Source organism: Psammomys obesus, unplaced genomic scaffold (genome assembly GCF_907164565.1).
Source record: "Psammomys obesus unplaced genomic scaffold, mPsaObe1.curated_primary_1811, whole genome shotgun sequence".
NCBI classification, from domain to species: Eukaryota; Metazoa; Chordata; class Mammalia; order Rodentia; family Muridae; genus Psammomys; species Psammomys obesus.
Window position 1 is genome coordinate 48,048,976 of NW_026585504.1, and position 17,490 is coordinate 48,066,465.

Below are 17,490 nucleotides of genomic sequence, written 5' to 3' on the forward strand. Positions count from 1 at the left end.
CACACACACACACACACACACACACACACACACACACACACACACACACACACACACACAATTTAATTATATACGTGATATAGAGGGCTGCTGCCTAATTATTATACAGACTTTTCTAGATACTGGGAAAGTACCTCAAGATGTAACTGTGGGTGACCTTTGGATTAGTAGAGGGGGATATAAGAAACATGGGCCTGGAGGCTTAAGGCGGCCATACTTAGAGAAAATAGGGATGTTAGTTACTTTTTCTACTCACTGTTTGGCCTATCTTTTCCTCATAAAATCAAATACTCTTCCAAGGACTGGAAATATGTTCAGTCCTGTCTGATATTAAAACTAGCCCTACCTTAGTGGTAAATGGTCAAATACCCCTGACCAAGAGGACATCTGGAATTTCATAAGACACATTCTTACATTTTAGAAAGCTCTGTAATAAAGTTTCCTTGAGGCACCTTCCTTTATAAACTCTCTATTAGCTAGTTATATTACACATGAATTTTTGCTTAACTTCTAACAAAACTTTCATAGTTAAGCTACTAATTCTCAGGCCATCATAGCTCCCTTGTCAGGGTCCTGTCACTTCTTCATAAGAAGATTCCTTCTTGCCAACTCAGAAGAGTAGTTCCTCATCTGCTTCCTGTATCTTTTCTAAGTTGAAATCCAACAAGATGAATCAGGAGTGACAGTGACTTCTGCTTTTAGTGGAACAACACTTATAAAGGACATGGACACTTAAGTTTTCAAGCTAAAATGTTAGATTCATGCTTACTGTATAATCTATGCTTGAAAAGGCATGGCTAATGCCATCCACATAAATTGATCATTTGTTATCAATCCTCAAAATAAATGAAATTGATAGTGCACCCTACTTTTTGAGTTTTAATACTTCCACAGGGAGAGTTGCCCAAGAAACAGCTTTTCCAACTTACTTATTATTAAGTTAATAAGTTAATAACTATTAAGTTAATAATTATTTTGAACAAAAGCAACCCTTCATGGTTACATTACAGTTTTAAAAAAAATCCAGCACTACTGATTGTCTGTGGCACTCTAGAACACGTTTATCTTATCTGAAATTACTGTTCCCTCTGCTGAGGACTGTGACCTGCCATACAACACAGAATTACAGTATTCTGAAACTCTTCCTGGCACCTGCTTTTCTCTACAAATCACTAGGAAGCTTAATCTCTCTCTCTCTGCCACGATGAGAATTCTTTATCTGTCTACCATGTGCTTTCCAGGTTCTATTGAGAATTCAGCCTTCCACCCTTCCCAATCTCTAAGTTAGTTCCTTTTCTCCGAACTCTCCTGTCTTTTATTGAGAGCCAGGGGCTAGAGTTCACTTGGCCTATCTTCACTTCCTTCCTAGTTTTATTTTACTAAACACAGTATACAGAGAACATTCAACATGACAGTTAAAGATCTTTGTTCCAGTTCAGTTTTGCTTTAGCTATGGAAAGCAGAAGTTGCCACTACAGTCTTTACATCTTGGTTTAATCATTTATAATCTAGTGGTTGATATGGGCCTCAAGGATCAAGGATCTCTGCTTTTCTCCTAGTTCTGTTACTAAAGATGACTACTACTTGGGTCCTAGACCTCTCTAGAGAGTGACGTTTCTCTAAGAGAAATTCATAGTATTCCATTGGATAAGTTAAACATTCATTGCGAAATCTAATACCAGAACATGAAAGCTTAGATTCATTCTGCCCTGCATTTCTTTGTGTCTGTGTGTGTTTCTAAAGATTTATTTATTATTTATACAGTGTTCTGCCTGCCTGTATGCCTACACACCAGAAGAGGGCACCAGATCTCATTATAGATGGTTATGAGCCAACATGTGGTTGCTGGGAATTGAACTCAGAAGTTTTGGAAGAACAGCCAGTGCTCTTAACATCTAAGCCTTTTCTCTAGCCCCTGCTCTGCATTTCTTATTCATTGTGTAGTAAAGCTAAGGGTTTTAAAATTATCAGGGTTTTCAAATTATAAAACATAAACAGAGGATTAAAAATTACCTTTAAAAGTTATGAGATAGCCACAGTAAAAAGAGATGTGTCAAGTTGAACCAAAACTTCTAAAAAGTCTACTCAATTTTTATAGCTGAGTTTACTGTATGGTGGGTAATATCAGCAAATACAGCTCAACACAGCAAGGATACAACAACAGGATAGTGCACTGTAGGCTTCAAAAAGATGGGTAGCAATGTCCAGTCTTTTCGAATCCACAATTTGTAAGTTGTTCACTAAGGCTAATTTATGTAAATGTGGTATAACAACTGAAAAAGAAAAACAAACAAACAAACAGAAATTGTTACATTTTATCCCAATTACATATACACAACCCTCATACTTTACAATGTATAATTATGCTTTTTCTTATAACGTAAGAATGTATGCTTTTTCAAGTAAGTGATTTGTAATTAAAAGACTATAACACTAGAGCTCCTGTCTAGTTCTGAGGACTGTTACATACAGGTGATCTCACCTCACCTCCCAATCTCCCATTTGGAAAATTGATAAACAAATGAACTAAGACACATGGCATATATGTGTTCCTATGCCTAAGTTTCCTTATGAAAATATCACCATTGCTACTAAATAAAAGCAATGGCTTAGGAAACAATAAGCGAGTCCCAGCAATCATCCCAGATGTCCAAGATTGCTTAAAAATTAAGCATCAACTCCCATTAAAAACCAGCTTTTTGCAGAAATGGCTTCATTCCCCCCCCCCCCCCCTTGGGGCAGGATGGGGTAGGGTGAGGAGGTTTCATTACTTAGTGATTAGTATGAAAATTGTGCTTATGGCCTGAGTACTTAGGAAACAGTTCTTCCAGAAGATATGCATTTGCATCACAGACTCAACAACATGACATAAGTCAAAGACCCATTATTTCTTAGCATATTCCTTAATCCAGAAGCCAGGAGTTATTTTCTCTCCATCAAAGAAACTACTGTGTCAATAATGTCAATCTACCTTCAGAGCTCTAACCATGATCACATACAAGTGTGGTACTGTAACATGGAAACTGACCACACTTGTAACTAAAAGAGCCACTTTTTTTTTTTTCTGTTGGTTGGTTAATTATGAGTATACTCACACAAGGAGCTGAGACTCTTATGATTATATTGGTAAGTGCCCATGCCCTCAACAAACCTTTTGGACATGGTAGTCCAAATAACTTAATAACTTGCTAATCATTTTGATCTTAAAACCGTTAAGAAAAAATAATATCAGCTTGGCTATATAATAAACAGACTATTAGAAAATGCAATTTTATAATAGAAACCAAATTGACTTAAATGTCCAACCCTATGATCCTCTAGAAATCACATCAAACTGCTAAAACTAATAAGACGATAAAGCATCACAGTGATGGCAAATATGCTTTTGGAGTAATGATTTGATGCCACCCAAGAAACTGTTATAAAGGTTGAGGGCCACAGTAAAGAAGAGAATAAAGAAACTGGAGAAAATGAGTTAGCAGATCATTATTTAGATTAAAACAAAGCAGTGTATTAGGATGATGACATAACAAGTGGGATAATTCAGAATGTGGCTAGAAGTACAGAAATATCCTTACACTTTTGATTAAGAAAGCCTCTTAGGTAACTACAAGTGGAGAGCTACTCTGAGTGTTTTATAGCTAGTGTTTAGAACACAACAGGAAACAGTTCCAGGGGAGATTTTAGACTATGAGAAACAAAGAACAGCAAGGCTTTGACACCCTGACAAGCTCCTGGCTGTGATAGAACAATGCAGGAACAGGTAGAAAGGGGACTTACATTCATCTCGGAATCGGGGTTCTGCATTAGGCCCAACTCTGCCAAATGTTCTTATTATCTCTGTATGCAAAGAATGCTGGTCTTGGTACTGAGGGTCTTCCAGGAAAGAGGCCAACTGCATCTTCACTCTTTCTAACAACTTAAAATAAGATATACAATATTAAAAATGGAGTAGTGCTCTTAGGGTAACCTTTGGCATTGGATTCATGCTGCAAAGTTTTCTTACTCAGAAAAGATCTCACTTTCTGTTTGTGCATCAGTTTTTAGTTTGGGTTAATAATACAAACATACCTGACAAAAATTTAAAAACAAATTAAAAGAAAAACTATGTAAGGAAAAGTTGTTAAGTTTCTGATTGTGTCTAACTTATAATTCTCAAATCACAGTGTAAGTACTCAATTATTCACCTCCTGAAAGCAGTGAGTCATAAATGACTTACATTTTACTCACATTTCCCTAAAAGACATTTTATTTTAGGATTTAAGACCATGTTGAAATTCTGCCAAGATTGCAAGCATTGCAGAAAGATATGTTCTTTTTTTTTCTGTTGCTTTGTCAGTAAAATATGTAGAGAGAGAAAAAAAAAAAACCCAAAAAAAACCCAAAAAAACAAAACAACACAAAAAACGGGAAAATGTTTTTCTATAACGAAAAATTTAATTTTTGTTATAAGAATCTTTATGACAATGAAATTCCATATTTTGGTGAGTAATGTGTCCAAAAATCATTTATTTTATAATCCACAAGATATTTTTTATTTGGGTAGGGACATGGGAGGAGATGAGGGATGGTGGGTGAGGTTGGGAGGGGACGAGAGATGGGGTTACAGCTGGGATACAAACTGTAATAAAAATTAATTAAAAAGTTAAAAATACATATACTCAATATGACAAAAAATAAATAAAAACCTCTGATACCCATCTTGATAAGTGTTAAAGGTTTTTATTTTATGTGGATGAGTATTTTGCACATGTGTTTATGTACCATGTGTACACCTGGTACCTGGTGATGCCAAAGAGGGCATCTTATTCCTGGAAACCACAGTTATGGATAGCTGTGAGCCTCCATATGGATGCTAGGACCCAAACCCAGGTTCTTTGCTAGAGTAGCAAGTGCTCTTAACCACTAAGCCACTTCTCTAGTATCTTGAAAGTGTGTTATATTTAATGTTGCAGTTGGGCATAAATCATAAAAACCTTGGAACAAAACTACAGTTTCAGAATCAAGATAATCTTTACGGAGGAACCTTACTAAACACTTGAAGCAGGCAAGTGTTTAGTACCACTTAAAGTGGTACAAGCCACAAGGTCTATATAACCTATTAGAAAACTTCATAACATCCACGACAGTTATCAGGATACAGGTGCCCTGTCTCCTTCATTTGTAAAAGGAAGATAGCTTTGTTTTCCTAATGTTTTATGACAAAATAGTCTTCAAACTAGCAATCAAAAATATATTCTGGGAATGGTGGTGCACACCTTTAATCCCAGCACTTTGGAGGCAGAAGCAGGCAGATATCTGTGAGTTTAAGGCCAGCCTGGTCTACATAAGGGAGTACCAGACCAGCCAAGGCTACTAACTGAGATTGTTTCTAAAAGGAATGAATGAATAAATAAATAAATAAATGGAAAAGATTGTATGTTATAGAAAATTTTTTTGAGAAGACTAATACAGAAATGAAGCAGTTTCTTAGAATAAACAACTAGTTTAGGCCATGGTGCTTTTAAATATCACCTGGTCAATAATTAACTAAGAAATGCTGTAAAAGTTATGATGCTCCCTGACTCCACTTTCAGGTATGTCATCAGAAGTTTGTCATCACCACTGGCACGGAGGTAATAAACAAACATCTATTTCCTACCTCTCTCTGAATAACTGTTTCCATAATAGTGCCAAATGCCGGGATTGTAGCAATTCTGACAGAGCTGTTAGAAATCAAAAAGAAAAGAAACTGAAACTTGACTAAAAGACAATATGATCATCATTAACATATGTATCAAAATAAGCACAAAATAGAAATCCCACATTAGTCTCTAGCAATGACAGTTAAACTTTTAAAGAGCAGACCAAGAAGAATGCTCAATAAGACAGGCAGGATAACTCAGGGTTGCAGTCTGGGAACTCACAATTCAGGATCACTGGACAAGGTAACAAGGGCCGGAGCAACCCGCTTGTCAACTAATGCTTCACTCATGCCTCGAAGAGTCAGCTGTAAACCAGTCAACATGCAATAAAAAATGGTTTGGTAAACTGGAATGAGAACTGGGTTAGCTGTGACTGAGGATGGGTAGGCAGACTCACTGGCCTTTCTTGCTTTAGTCATCCATATGAGACATTAACATGTTAAGCCTTTGGTTCATGCCACTACCCTCACTGGCAACCTGTTAGTGAGATTAGCAGAGCACCCTTTCTTGGCCTGGAAGAAATAGTCTATCATCATGTTTTGTTTTGAAAGTATTCATTGATTATTAATGCTAATACTTTTTTCTCTACTATATAGCCTCCAAATTAGGCTTATTTTGAGGTTGACTTAAAAAACAACCCCAATGATATACTACTAGCAACATGATAAAGTTTAAAATCAAATAAGCATATAGCCCAATGTTACTATTTTCAAGTGATTCTTTAGTGACTGTTAACAGCATGATGGCTATTTCTTAACAGGCACATTTGGAAAGGAATGCTGGACATGGAAGGCAGGGACAACACTTACATTTCAGGGTCACTGGAGAGAGTAATGAGAGCAGGAACAACCCTCTGAGCTACCAGAGTCTCATTCACCCCCTTCACCAACAGCTGATTGGTCAGCGCAGGGGGTATTCACAGGTGGTGCATGGAAAGCAAACAGTGTGCCACGGGAAGAAGAAAGGAACAATCAAGAGAAAGAGAGAAAACACAAAAGCAAAACCAAAATTAGAAGCTAAGCAAATACTGCTACTAGAGTGCTTACCAAGGCAGAGAAGCTTTAGGAGAAAAGAAAGCTTAAATTGCCTAGCAGTCCATAAAAGAGGCTTGTCATCAATTGGATGGCAGTTTGTTTCGCAAGGTCAAAGGCTACATTCAAATTCCATCTTCAATTAAAATGCACTGTAAGGAGAAATTTACTTTCTCTCTCTCTCTTTTTTTTTTTTGAGACAGGGTCTCATTATGTAGCTCTGGTTGTCCTAGAACTCACTAGACAAGACTGGCCTCGAAATCACATAGATCCCCTTGGCTCTGTCTCCCTCTTGCTGGGATTAAAGGAACGTGCCACTAAACCCAGCTTTTATTAAAAAAAAAAAAAAAATCTAAAATGGAGACATATATTGTATTAATAATATAACTAGTTAAAATTCTTCAAAGTCAATTGGGTATGATTTTATTATGATCAACAAAGCACAAATAGATCTTTTTGAAAGGAAACTTTAATGGCTTATAGCCATCACTAAACTGCTTCTGACTGTTCTACAGTGAGGCCATTAAAGTCCACATAGTAAAACTCCCAACCTGTCCTCACACAGCCTCATCATCTAAGTTACAGACATACACTGTAGCATAATAATCTGGAGTGTTAGACCTGGGTTCAAATTCCAGCTCTCCTCCACTATTAGGCATGTAGCATTAGAGAAATTACAGAATCTCTTGAAACTAGTTTGCTCATCTGAAAATGCTAAGTCACTTAATGCAGAGAACGGGTGTACTATTAATTTGCAAGCAAGAACTATTGCACACGACAAAGGGTATGAATACAAGAGATGAGTTTAGTTAAAGTGACTACTCAATAATATATGATTTGGAATTTTTATAAAAAGAAGTCATTTACTTAAAATTTGTTAGCTTACCTCTGAACAGATCTCTTATAATTTTCTAAAACCATACATAAATTCTAAAGTAAATAAATATAATGAAGAGAGTCAATCTGTCTCTCAGTCATTAAAATTCTTTGGTTAGTAACCAGTGCTAATTGTGTAAAAAGGAGGGTAGCGTAGTGTTTCTGTAAAGATTCGACTAAAGACAATCCCCCAGATTCAGAATGTAGGCACACATTAGTAATAAATCCTAACCAATCTGTTCATTCTCACAGAGGATCAGAGCTTCCATGGACGTTCCATACCAAAATCACCACTGTGCATGCCCTGGCACTCCTCTTACCAAAAAATAAAAAGCTTAGTTGACATTATGTGAAGATATTTAATTCTGCAAAAATGTTAGCATTTATCAACCCATTCATTCCAGAACTGATTTTAGCATTCTGAAACAACTTATTAACAGGTGTCTGTGTCTTACTACTTATGATAGTGGGTTAGATAATACTGCCATGATAATCACATGGCAAATAATAATAAACATTATATAGCCCAACACTCGATGGCTTAAGTTTGAATCATCAAGGTCTATCTTGATGCTATCTTGAGTCTATCATATCGAAGGGGGTAATTTAGAGGACAAGTTAACCTTTCACTGCCGTAGGATACTTAAGATGATTTATAAAAGCTAAAAAATTGGTCAATAAATTTAAGAGTTATCAGTTACAGTGGAGGAATGGATGCACAAATTGTGGTATATCTACACAATGGAATATCACTCAGCAATAAAAAATAAGGAAATCATGAAATTTCCAGGTAAATGGTGGGATCTGGAAAAGATCATCCTGAGTGAGCTATCCCAGAAGCAGAAAGATGCACACGGTATATACTCACTCATATAGACATATAATATAGGATCAACCTACTAAAATCTGTACACCTAAAGAAACTAATCAAGAGGGAGGACTCTTGCTAAAATGCTCAATTCCTACCCAGAAAGGAAAATAGGCTGGACATCAGAAGAAGGAGAAAAGAGGGAACAAGTCAGGAGCTGACACAGAGGACCTCTGAAAAGCTCTGCCCTGCAGACTATCAATGTAGATGCTGAGACTTATGGACAACCTTTGGGCAGAGTGCAGGGAATCTTATGAAAGAAGTGGGAAACAGTAAGATCTGGAGAGGACAGGAACTCCACAAGGAGAGCAACAGAACCAAAAAATCTGAGCACAGGGGTCTTTCCTGAGACTGATGCTCCAACCAAGGACTATGAATGGAGATAACCTAAGACCCCTGCACAGATGTAGCCCATGGCAGTTCAGTATCCTAGTGGGTTCCATTGTAATAGGAACAGGAACTGTCTCTGACATGAACTGATTGGCCTGCTCTTTAATTACCTCCCCCTGAGGGGGAAGCAGCATTACCAGGCCACAGAAGAAGACAATGCAGCCACTCCTGATGAGACCTAATTGACTAGGGTCAGAAGGAAGGAAAAGAAGACCTCTCCTATCAGTGGACTTGGGGAGGGGCATGCATGCAGAGGGTGGAGGAAGGGAGGGATTGGGACGGGAGGAGGGAGAGAACCACAGGGGGGATACAATGTGAATAAAGTGCAATTAATAAAGAAAAAAAAAAGAGTTATCAGTTACTAGCAACTTTACATACTGTACCCGTTGATCTTTATGTCTGGTGAGGCAAATATAAATAATATCAAAGAAACTGAGACTTGGAGAAGTGAAGTTTATTTGTTCAGGGATTTAGAGACACAAGTAGAACCAGACAATGGACTGACTCTTAACCTGTCTTAACGGCTGTCAGTCACTTCTTTGAATTAAGGTCTAATAGTAGAGTTAGTTCAATTATCTCACAATTAATAGTCATGTGATATCTTTTCTGTAATTTGTCTGTAGAAGGTCACTAACATAAAAGTCACTCAGTCACTCCCTAGACAGAATCACATTCATTTTCTAGTTCAAATGGTGGTCTCTTGTTTAATACTGGAACCATATAATCCCATTGGGTTTCTCTGTGTCCTGCTATCTAAAAATGAAGCTGCGTTTGTGTTAAATTTCAGAAAATATTTCAAATTAAGTTCCTGGTATATCCGTTTTTCACTTCTATTAGTTTATCCTGTTACATTACTTTTGAGGTGAGCTCTCAGGTAGCCCCAGCTAGCCTTGAACTCCCATGCTTCAGAGGATGTCCATAAACTTTTGTTCCAGCTGCTTGAGTTCTGTGCCACCACACCTAATCTTATGTGTTCCCAGGAAAAAACACAGAGCCCTGGGCATGCAAGGCAAGCACTCTAAATGCCCTTGTTTTTTGTTTTTATTTTTAACTTACTCATTTTAAAAGCAGGCATAATTTTAAATTACAAAACATTAATTATTTCTGGTAAATTATTTCCCTCTAATAAAGATCACTGACAAAGAAAGAACTTAAATTTCTACTACTGATAACTCAGTTTAATTAAATAGTGTATAATTTTTACTGATATGAGCTCAGTAAAACTATGCTGCAAATAACAGAAAAATATAGTTTAAATGCTAATCTATCTTTTCACTTAATACTCCATAAATTCATAAGTAACTTGAAAAAAAAAAGCCCACTCTAAATGCCTGTCAAACTAGGCTCAGAAGTTCATAATCAACTGAAAGGACACGGACACAGGTACAGTATTTGCACAAGGATGGACAACAGCAAAGAAAGCAAAGTCACATTAAATAAAACAAGACATACACACACAAACAAAACCAAATATGAAAAGAGGCAGGCTATGTTTATTCATTTAAAGTATTTCCATTCACACGATCACTATACATACATTTTAGAATCTAGTGGTCAAGAGAAAGAAGTAAGTTTTTAGGTCTTAGAGTAAAACTGCATGAAGAGTGTATTAATGAAGGCTTTTCAAAGGACACATTTTGCTTTTGAGAAAGGAATGAAGAAAGCCATTTTCATGGTAATGACCTTTTTTCAGCACAAGTGATCATATTTATTCATACCAAGAAGAATTCGTACAGATTAAAAAAAAAAATTAAAATTATGCTGACATTGACTTCAACAAATAACTCTTGGTTACAGATTATCTTAAAAATAAAACAGGACAAAACTTTCATTTTCCTGGCCAAAAGAATTTTATTCATCTAATTTATATAATTATTAAAAATTATAGAAAGCAAATATTTTAATTATATCATAGAGTCTAACCTTCCAATGGCAATATATCTTAAATTGTAGAGAAATTCTTAAATTTAGGAAATTTTGAATTAACTTGTCACAAAAATATTTTAAGTTCTACTCCCTAAACAAGACGCCATTTGCAATTTATACCTGGCTGGAAGAGGGAAAAATCAGTTTCCTACAATGGAGTATCACTAGCTATATATCAGCCACACTCCAGGCAGGCCTCAGGAGTAACTGGTCAACAAAACAGACTCTGTTGTTTTTGGCATTCTTTTTGCTTTGTTTCATTTTGTTTTGGCATTTTTGTCTTGCTGATTTTCTCTCTGTATTGTTTAAGCTTGTTTGTTTAATCTGTTAAATCTTTGTTTAATTTGTTAAATCTTTATTGTTTAATCTGTTTTGATTTTCAGTTTTTGTTGGCTATTTTTACTGTTTTTTGAAAGAGACAAAAAGATTATGAAGTTGGACATGTGAGAGGTGAGACAGATCTAGAAGGATCTGGGGAAGAGGAAGAGCATTACAAAAAGATAGTGTGTGCAAAAAAACCTTTAAAAATAAAAATTAAGCGGGGAGGGGCATGGGAAGAGAAAAGGGAGGAGGATAGGGTTGGGAGAGAATGAGGGAGGAGGCTACAGCTGGGATACAAAGTGAATAAACTGTAATTAGTAAAATAAATTAGTAAAATAAAATAAAAAATAAATTAAAAAAAAGAATTACAGGCATAAAGAGACAATTTTAGTTTAGATAAGTATATATTTCTTGCAGTTTTATTATTTTGTTAAGTAATAGCACAAATTAGAAAAACATTGATATGACAACATTTATTACAGCTCATATGTTTGATACCATTTGAAGAGCTTTATAGTACTAACTTACTGAATATTAACAAACATCATTTGAGTAGGATACTTTTAACCATTATTTTCATTTTGTAGATGAGAAAACTAATATATAGACAAGTTCAACTCATTATTGAAAGTTGGTAGAAGAGATGGAAACTGAACCCAGGCCGCCTGGCTCTAGTAAAACTCAACAGCACCAACACTAAACCAATTAAGGACTCTAGGTTTAAAAAAAAGATGTCTATGATAGACATCTACCTGATGGGTATACTGACAGGCTCATCTTACTTGGGAAGATAGCAAGTGAATACAATCTAGATACATTATAGAATAATTTCCATATCATAAGCAATATGGGTAGTTAATGACTAGGGATCCTATTCCAGATATTATGTGAAGGAATAGTATAGTTGTAAATAACTGTAATTTAATACTAAGGAGTACTACAACTTAAGCAATATCCTATGTTGTTTTAGCTTGAGAAGTTATTTATCTTAGTAAATAGGAAAGGACAACCAGAAAGATTTAATAGGATGGAATTCAAATAAGGTTTAAAAGAGAAGTGAAACTAAGAACAATATTTAAGGAACCAAGAAGGCTAAAAAACATTCTTCAATTTGCCAAAGCTAAAGTTCTGCCCCATCACACAGTACACAACTAGATAGCATTCAATGCCAAATAACTAAGGATATCTGCACACACATGTACATGATATTTAAAGCTTGAAAGAGAACATGTTCTTTCCATAGGAAATCACAAACGGATCCAAGAGAAGTGAACATAACATACCTCAAACATCCTAGCAGCAGTACACCTGACAAGTGCAGAAGTATGAACAACACCATACCACAACACAGTCAGCAATAGCTCATGATAGGCTGGATTTGCACTGTGGGGAAAAAATGACAAGGATAAGATCTAAGCCACATGCCTAACTGCTGCATTGAAAATCACTATCTATGTGTATATATACATTTACTACATATATGTATATTAATGATAAAATACTAGTAGAATGTATGAATGGAATTTAACTTATTACTTCACAGCTAAGGTCTCATAAAGTCACTTTATATAAGTGTAAGCCATATTCAGAATTACACTTCTCTAAGCATCATAATTGTGACAAAAATTCTAAACTATTTAATAGCATAAGCTAAAATTACAAATAAAAATAGGAATGGTGGCACTTCCCTATATATAGAACTTAGGAAGTAAAAGTCAAAGGATTGCAAACTCCTGGCAGTCTGTACAATGTAGCCAACGTCTATAAAAACTGGGTAAGCAAAAAGCCTGTCCCATCATGTGGCTGTAGTGTGAAGCCCATCCTTAGTGAAGACAGTATTACTAGTAAGTGCACCTCTTAATGGCGCTAGCCTGTATCTCAGCTGATGAGGAGGGTTCAGTGTAACCTGAGCTATAGAATGAACTCAAGGCCTGTCTCTACAAATTGAAATAAAAAAAAAAAATTAAAAACAGGCTCAGTGGGAGAGCATTTGTGTGGCATGTATAAGGATCCAGATTTAATTTCTAATACAAAAAAAAAAAAAAAAGAGTGACTGAGACACAAGTATTTCAGTAAGCATAACTTGTGATTAGAGAGACTCAGCACACCAAAGGGAACTGAATAAGGTCCACAATACTAGCTTTCAATAGAGGCTCCTTTTTTAACTTCCGGAAACCATTTTCAAAAATCTGCATTTGAAGCTGGGCATGGTGGCACATACTTTTCACCCCAGCACTTGAGAGGCTGAGGTCAGCCTGGTCTACAAAGTGAGTCTAGGACAGTTAGGGCTACACAGAGAAACCTTGTCTTGAAAAACTAAACCAAACCAAACTAAACCAAGCAACCAACGAAACAGCCCTACCCCCCAAACTGCACTCGATCATATTTTTCTACCAGCTTAAAAAAAATACTAGTTTGTACCATTTTTCTTGTTAAAAAAAATCACAACACAATGACTACAAAGTATTTAATACTCAAATAAGCAAAACCCAAACCAAATAAAAATGTAAAATCCTAACTCTTCAAACACCTGTTGTATGATTAGGCTTATAATATCATTCATCTTATAAATCGATCTAAAAACTATAAGAAATTCATGTACCTTACACCATTTTTTCCTCTATGTGTTGAAGCATGTGCTAGTACTTTTCCTCCCCTCTTTCTGGAAACCACTGCCTTGCTTCTAAATGGATGGGTGCTCTTTTCATCTGCTTTAAAACTTTTAGAGTGGGACTTTGACACTGCTAGCATTCAGGAGCTTTCCTTTCCTAATCAAGTCTTAGTTTCCTGAGTCTTAAGTCTTTTTCTTTGATATGACTTTAAAAAAAAACCTATTATATTGTATATAAATTTTTAAGTTAAATTTAATTTTTTTACCCAAGTTCCACAAAAGAAGCCTTCAGGCTGTCAAGAGGAGCATGAGACAGTGAAAGCAGTGTCATTACATCTTCTAGGAAGCCAATGAGCAGCTTTCGGTCTTCTTCCTACAGAGAAAAAATATTGATAATGAATTCCCAAACAATTAAGTAGAACTAAATGCCATAATTCTTTAGTTAGAAACTATCACCACATGAGGGCAACAGATCCCACTTAGAAAACTATTTTTGTTGAAGATATTATTTATTAAACATATCCATGATCACAAATGGCATGAGGTAAAAGACTATATCACTTGATTTCAAGCTTGCTGTCCAATATGGTAGACAGTAGCCACATAATTATTTATGTTTAAATTTAAATAAAAAATTAGGTGGCATAGAAAATTCAGTTTCCTTAGTAACACTAGTTATAAATGAAGTTTAACAGCTTTAAACACTGAGGATAGTTAGTATCCTTAGTATTAGATGACTCTGCTCTATAAACTATTTTTACTACCATAAAGTTTCATTGGTTGGTTCTGATTTAAAGTATAATATTTTGTTAAAGTTTTCATTACCCATTTTGGTTTCCATGAATGGTGGCTATACACAGTAAAATACTGACCATCAAAACAGTTACCTTTCTAATAATAAAACATTGTTTTTGAAGAATTATGTTTGAAATATCCAATGGTGAAAACATCAGTTGCTGAAATAGATCAGTGTTCTGGAAACAGTTCTAGTTTGTGATTAAAAATAAATTATTAACATTTTCGAGCCTTATTCAATGAATCATTAATTACTTTCATAATTTTTATTAAGATGTAAAAAAACTTTTTACAGTTAAAAAATTTGCATGTTTAACTAATCTGAATGCACATGGGAAGGGAGTCTGATATACTCCCAGGAAAGAAATACATAAGGTCAAAAAGGAAATAAGGCAAGGACAAAGAGCTTCTGGACACATCCAAAGGTCCAGAAGGAAGAGTGGACTATAACAAATCAAGGTGAGAATAGAATTTCATCCTTTTGTTTTAGTTAACCACTGTGGTTTTTAGTTTTTTTGTTTGCTTGTAGTTTGGTCAACTTGACACAAGCTAGAGTCATCTAGGAAGAGTGAAACTCAATTAATAAAACTATCTCATGAAATTGCGTATAGGCAAACCTGTGGGGCATTTCTTGATTAATGACTCAGAAGGGTCCAGCACAGGTTGTGCAGTGACGTCCCTGAACAGGCAATCTTGGGTTGCATAAGACTGAACACGCCATGGAGAGCAAGCGTGTAAGCAATATTCCTCCATGATCTCTGCTTCAGTTTCTGCCTTGGTTTCCTTCAAAGATGGTCTATGACTGGGGCATGTAAGTCAAATAAACTCTTCCCTCCTCAAGCTGCCTTTGATCATGGCCTTTATCAAAACAAAAGAAAGTAACTAGTAGATACTAACTGGGATACCCAGTACAGTCAAACAGAGTAAATATAACTTTGGGAAACAAATTACAAACCTAAAAGAATACAGTGAAATAACAGCTAAAAATAAACTTCCAAATGAGGATGGATTCTATTGAAATTAACTCTAATTATTTCCCATTTAAAAATATCAAATCAAATGATATTGCTTTATATACGTAGGTCAAAAATTGTGTGTGTGTGCTGGGGATCAAGCATCTAGTACATGGTGGGCAAGTGCTCTAGCACTGAGCTACATCCCTAACCCTCAGACAGTCTTTGTGTCCTAACATAACTTACTGTAGGCTCTGGCTCATCCTAACACAATAGTACTTAGCAAGAAGAATCATTAACTGTTAGTGTGTGCTTTTTGAAAAGAACAACCTGGGAAATCTCTGATTACAACCTCAATTTATTAAATGACTGTTTTAGAGATTGAAATATATTTGGATTTCAGTCACTCCAGAGATAGATCTTTATTCATAATACCATAAGTCTGTTTGGAGGCTTTACTATATATCATACCTTGCATCTGATAATTTAATCATGCTTTAAAATAATATGGTTACAATCAAAACTCTACAAAACTGTGAAGTTAAAGACAGAGAAAACACTGATATCAGATTTGATACTATGCTGACACAACTTCCAAACTGAATGAAGAATAGTATCATACTATTATTTATAGTGATGTTTGGACTTGACATAATTCATCTCTAACTTCAGGAATACTAGAGATTATCTAAGCTGTATGACTGGAAATATCCTACACAGAAATTTATTGAATTATCTTTATTATAACATCATAAAAATTCATTTAAAAAAAGCTTTAAGGAATTCTGTCCTACTGTTAACAGAATGGGAACTTAGATGGCTGGCATTTATGATACAGTAGTGAATTTTAGTGCTGTGACTTGAATATGCTTTGAAGAAATGTGTAATAAATATCAAGTGATGCTGTTAGAATTCAAGGGTCAAGGAAGCTAGGTATCCATGAGTGAAAACTCAGGAAATCATCAGAAGGAACATGCTTCTCCCTTTTAATGCTCCACTTGATAATGTGTCTCAACATGGATCATAATATTTACTTAAACAGTGAGTAGAGTCTGGCAGTCTGTTGCCCCAGCAGTAAGCAATGACCCACTCCTTCTGACATCAACCCTGGATCAGTTTGCTTTTTCTGAATCTGGGCTGGGCTTGTGACTTATTCACACTGCCATTGGAGTAATGTTGTGCCGATTCTGAGACTAACTCTTAGTCTAGCACATTCTGTTTTCATATTCATTGGTGTTTTGAATCACCAGGTCAGGTAATGGGAGATGGACAGAGCTCAGTCACCCTGGCCAAAGCTCCACTCACAGAACAGCTTATGCAGCATGAATGACCACAGCAAGACCAGCAGAAGTCAGATGAGCCATGTGCTGAATTGTAGAATCATAAGCAAATAAAATGGTTTGCTATAAGGAGGTACTATGTCTTGGGGGTAGTTTAATATATAGCAGTAATTAAGAAAAATAAGATATTACAAAAGGGTGCTTTGGTAAAAACAATAGTTTCTACTGCATTTTCTAATTTGGTTTATCTAATACAACACTATTATCTATCTACCTACCTACCTACCTACCTACCTACCTACCTACCTACCTACCTATTTATGGAAACCATTATGAAACACAGGAAATTCAGCTAAGTAAATGTAATGTTAAATTAAATTTGTTAAATTGATACTTTATTTGGAGGCTTATTCAAATATGCTCATTATATAACATTTACTGAAAAATGAGTAAAACTGTTTTTGTGTTTTTTTTTTTGGGGGGTGTAACATTTCCACTTTAGCTGGAGGTTTTGGGTATACTCCAGCAAGCAAACATCAGGTATCTAAGGATACATCCCTTTACTGGAGTGGAAGACTTTTCTCTTACCTGAATGTAACATGTGAGGACTCCGGTTGCATAAATGGGGACCGTAGCTTTAGTGAGGACCCCATTTCCTGCTGAGGAATCTAAAATTATTAAAATATTTATAAAAGTTCTAGTATACTTTAAGTGTAAAGACAAAAGTGAAAATCACAATTGCATTTAAAAGTGCA

General features: G+C 35.6%; 1 protein-coding gene across 7 annotated transcripts in view; it reads right to left on the reverse strand.

The window, feature by feature from the left end:
• Relch (RAB11 binding and LisH domain, coiled-coil and HEAT repeat containing) overlaps positions 1-17,490 on the reverse strand; it is an 86,146-nt gene that overhangs the window by 7,166 nt on the left and 61,490 nt on the right. For 2 of the 7 annotated variants that reach the window (XM_055601286.1, XM_055601342.1), the window contains 7 exons: positions 17,324-17,403; positions 13,974-14,080; positions 12,380-12,479; positions 6,494-6,576; positions 5,642-5,705; positions 3,781-3,919; positions 2,157-2,273 (listed from right to left, as the gene is read on the reverse strand). In XM_055601286.1, the coding sequence (XP_055457261.1) occupies positions 2,157-2,273; positions 3,781-3,919; positions 5,642-5,705; positions 6,494-6,576; positions 12,380-12,479; positions 13,974-14,080; positions 17,324-17,403 (690 nt within the window). Of the gene's footprint in view, positions 1-2,156; positions 2,274-3,780; positions 3,920-5,641; positions 5,706-5,906; positions 5,990-6,493; positions 6,577-12,379; positions 12,480-13,973; positions 14,081-17,323; positions 17,404-17,490 lie in introns of those variants that run through there. The other 5 variants (XM_055601303.1, XM_055601296.1, XM_055601323.1 and 2 more) reach the window with 5 other exon arrangements.